At 42.3% G+C, this 3,945-nt stretch overlaps 1 protein-coding gene across 4 annotated transcripts in view; it reads left to right on the top strand.

The window, feature by feature from the left end:
* The window catches only part of OTULIN (OTU deubiquitinase with linear linkage specificity), a 43,968-nt gene that overhangs the window by 608 nt on the left and 39,415 nt on the right, over positions 1-3,945 (top strand). For 2 of the 4 annotated variants that reach the window (XM_025209634.1, XM_006028235.3), the window contains exon 2: positions 1,924-2,259. In XM_025209634.1, the coding sequence (XP_025065419.1) occupies positions 2,162-2,259 (98 nt within the window). In that variant the 5' untranslated portion in view covers positions 1,924-2,161. Of the gene's footprint in view, positions 1-587; positions 784-1,923; positions 2,260-3,945 lie in introns of those variants that run through there. The other 2 variants (XM_025209633.1, XM_025209632.1) reach the window with 2 other exon arrangements.

Below are 3,945 nucleotides of genomic sequence, written 5' to 3'. Positions count from 1 at the left end.
CCCCGAAGGCGGCGGCAGCCGAAGGAGCGGGAGGCGGCCCCGGGCGAGTGAGTGAGTGGGGGCCGCGACACACATTCATTGCCCCCACACACGTGCATATGGACACGTGCGATTTGCGCGTCCACACACGGTCACTGCACATGTCTAGGTGCACACATGAATTGTGCATGCATGCACTTGTATATGCACACGCACCTGTGTGTATTCATTATATGTGCACGTGCATGCGTGTGGAAGAGGTGTTTGTATGTGTCGAGTGTGTGTGTGTGTGTGTGTGTGTGTGTTACACACACACACACTTAAGTTAGTCTATAACGTGCAAATCTACCCTGCCTTCTACTTGACTTCAGATTAATTTAGCTGACAACTTCTCTCTGGGATGGCTTAGGCAGGTACCATCCTGCCTTGAGCAAGGAGGTTGGGCTAGGTGACCTTCTAGCTCTACTTCCCTGTGGTCATGCAAAACCTTGTGTGCTGACATCTTAGTGCTTTGATACTTCTGCAGGTACAAAACACTTGGCAAACATCAGTTCTTGCTGTGCCCACGCATAAGTACTTTAAGCCTAATTTAGTCATGGAGGAGCAGAGCTGTGAGGCAATTTAGCCATGGGTGAAAAGGAAGCAAGGATTTCTCTCTCAAGTCTTAAGCCTGTCTTGCTGAACTGTGCTACTTTTCAGAGTTTGAAATGAATTGAAACTGAAGGTGTTTGAGGAACAGCAGAACTGTCCAGGCACTGCAAGTGTTAACCCTGAGGAGCCAGCATCAGCTAAGTGTCAGTGCATGTGAGCATGACCAGGCACAGGGTACCCAACTGAAGGGTAATGGTGAAAGTGGAAAAATTTATGATTAGCGAAGGAGTTATAACTTTTTTAATGGGAACACAGCCAGTGTTTAATACATATATTTTAACCAATTGTTGCTGTTAAGTGGTGCATGTAACACCTATAGCTTGCAATAACTGGTGATCTTTCTCTGTCAGGTGCAGTTATGTGGAAAATAAAAAGCTTAACTGGTTTCAGGATTGAAAAGCCACTGAAAAATTTCATTATGTAGTGAGTAAAGTTGAGACTATTCAGTATGATAAGAGGAGAATCATGAAAGCAGTGATCTGAAAAGAGTGAAATCAGTGAAGTGTTTTAGTAGTTCACATGATTTCAGGATTGTGTCTGCGGATGAAATGTCTGAAAATTAAGGAAAAAATGGTCTTAGAGAAAGTGCTGGAAGGCTATTCTTTGGACTTATTTTTGGCTGGACTGAAAGCAATAGAACAGTGGTATTTAAATTATAGTTGTGTTTGGACTGCTGTCTAGTAGAACACTTCCATTAGTTGCAATACAGAAATGGTATACAGGGGATGTTTATTATTGGAGAGTGCAGGTATGTAAGAGAGGATCATTAAGCTAAGAAATGGTCATTTGGATAGCAACATTTAAAATTTTGTTAGGAAAATAGGCTATAATGGCAGCTGGTGATCTTTTTAAGGTTGTGGCTGGATTGACCCGGTGCATGTCAAAGGCAGGTAGAAGGGTAGTTGCTACGACCCAGCCATCCCTGCTGCTTTTCCCCACAGGGACCTGGGGAAGGCCCCGACTGTTGCACATTGCCGGCAGAGCCCGACCCATGCCTGCAGGTCAGATCAAAAGGTTCCACAGGTAGGATCCATCCTGCAGGTTCTAGGTTACCAAACTGTGGTCTAAAGGGAAGAACTATGCATTGGCAAGGTGATGGGCTAGTCCTGTGTTCTTATTACAGTGGCTTTTTGCTAGGTTTGTTTAAAATGATTGACTGTCATTACACTGACAGCATGTGTGTGATTATTTTGTGTATCACAATACCACAACTTTAGTGAAAATACTCCAGGGAAGAAATGCATGCTTTTACTGATTTTTTTGTGAAACTTACATATTGATGTATTTCTTCAGTCAGGATAGACTGGAACAGAAGACAAGCAAACCCAATGGCTCTTCTGCCAATGTGGAAGAGAGACAGAAGAAAGTGACTACTATATTCTGCTTGACAAAAAATGAAAAAGAATTTTATGTTCCAAGTGATGAATCTTGCTTAGCAAGTGTAGCCACACGCCAGAAAGAGAAGCATGCAGTGGAAATCAAAGAAGAATGTACACATAAAAGTCACGGAAGAATTTCTCAGACAGGTGACATGAAGGCATTTCTGACCCACCAAGCTGTTTGTGAAAACTGTGAAGTGAACTTGCCTGGGTTTAGCAACTCTTCAGCTATGGAGTCAACTGTAGATAAGTGAGTTTTTATCATATTAGCTTTGTTGTGATTTACAATACTAATGTCTTGTTAATAAAATGAGCATAACTGCTGAATGGAGTACTAGAGCTGCTTAAATAATTGATGTTTATTACTTCTGTATAGGATACTTGTTGAATCTTTTAATTTCTTGAGGTTGAGGGGATGTGTCCACAGCTCATTAATATCTTTTGGGTAGGTGGACCGTGTGTCATTCACTTCACTAATCTAAGAGAGAGGCTTGAAGTTTGAAGCCCTTTGAGACTGAATCCATTGACAGATGTAGAAATAGGTAGTACTCTTAATCGGGGAACCAGTTTTATAAACACAGAATGCTAAGATTAAGGATTTCTTTTATAATCTTAAAATTTTTATCATCTGCTGAAAAAGGCTGGTCTGAAAATCCTATAAAAAGCTCTTTGTCTGAAATAGGTAGAAGGACCACAAGCATCTGTGTCTATGGTTAAACATAAGGTACAACTCTTTTAAGAAGTATAACTTTTTTTAAGAACCTGGAGTTATCAAAGGCCTTAGGCGTGCAGGAATCCTGTATTTATGTATTAATGTATTAAAAGGACATTGCAAGCAATTAAAACGGCACATATTTGAGTAAGAATAGCTATGCTTTCCTGTTCCCTCACAGTATTTGGAGAAGTGGAAGAGGAAGAAAGTGCTGTATTTTACTTTCAGTCTATTGTTGGTTTATTTATAGAACACCATTCAAAATTCAGTGAATACAAAAATCATTTTCTCACTGTCTTAGGGTACACAGCAGAAAACTTCTTTTTTCTTTGTAAATAGATAAAGTGAATTAATGTAAATACTGACTGCTAGTTTTCACGTTTACATGAATTTGCTGTTTAAGTAGTTAATTTAAAACTGAAGGCGTTGTTTTCCTAATGAGTTAGCAAAGTAAATGCACCTTTGTGTGCGCTCCAGCTGGTACCAAAGTAATACCGAACCCTATTAACTACTTATAGGCTGATTTCAAAGCACCCACATAACGGTACTGTTGAGTTAAATTGGTTCAAAAAACATTTATCAAATTGCTGGAATTTCTACATGTAACTGTCTTATTCCTTAAAATTGTTATGTAAGTGGTATTCTTGCCTAATTAGCAGGGCTGCGCAAAGCTTTGGTCCCTGATTCGATTCAGCCAACGAAAATCAGGTCGACTCTCCGAATCCAAATTGAATCGGGGGACGCTTTAATCTTTGCAAATTGAATCGGAATCCTCCGAATGGATTTGGAGAGATTTAGGAAAGATTCGGCAATTTGGACGTAGGCACATTAAATGTTTTTTCTACATAACTCAAGGTACCAGGCAGCTGGTGAATGCTGTGATGGTGGGGTGGATGGAGCGTCCCACAGTAGTGTGGGGGGCTCCCCATTGCGGTTGGCAGCAGACCTGGAAGTGGACCAGAAGCACTTCTGGTCCACTTCCGGGTTCACCAGGGAGTGTGGGGGGGGGCCTCCTTAGTGCCCCCTGGGCTCAGCACCTGGTGCCTTCTGGGTTTGGGGGGGTTCCCTGTGTGCTTGGTGGTGGACCTGGAGGTGGACTGGAAGTACTTCTGGTCTACTTCCGGGTTTGCCACCAAGCACGTGGGGAGGGGGCCCGTGCTCCTGTGGGACGCTCCATCTGCCCCAGCATCGCAGCATTCACAAGCCACACCTGGTAGGTCCCTC

The sequence above is a fragment of the Alligator sinensis genome, unplaced genomic scaffold, assembly GCF_000455745.1.
Source record: "Alligator sinensis unplaced genomic scaffold, ASM45574v1 scaffold420_1, whole genome shotgun sequence".
NCBI lineage: Eukaryota > Metazoa > Chordata > Crocodylia > Alligatoridae > Alligator > Alligator sinensis.
The sequence above is the reverse complement of the archived record's forward strand: the minus strand, read 5'-3'. Positions and strand labels throughout refer to the sequence as shown.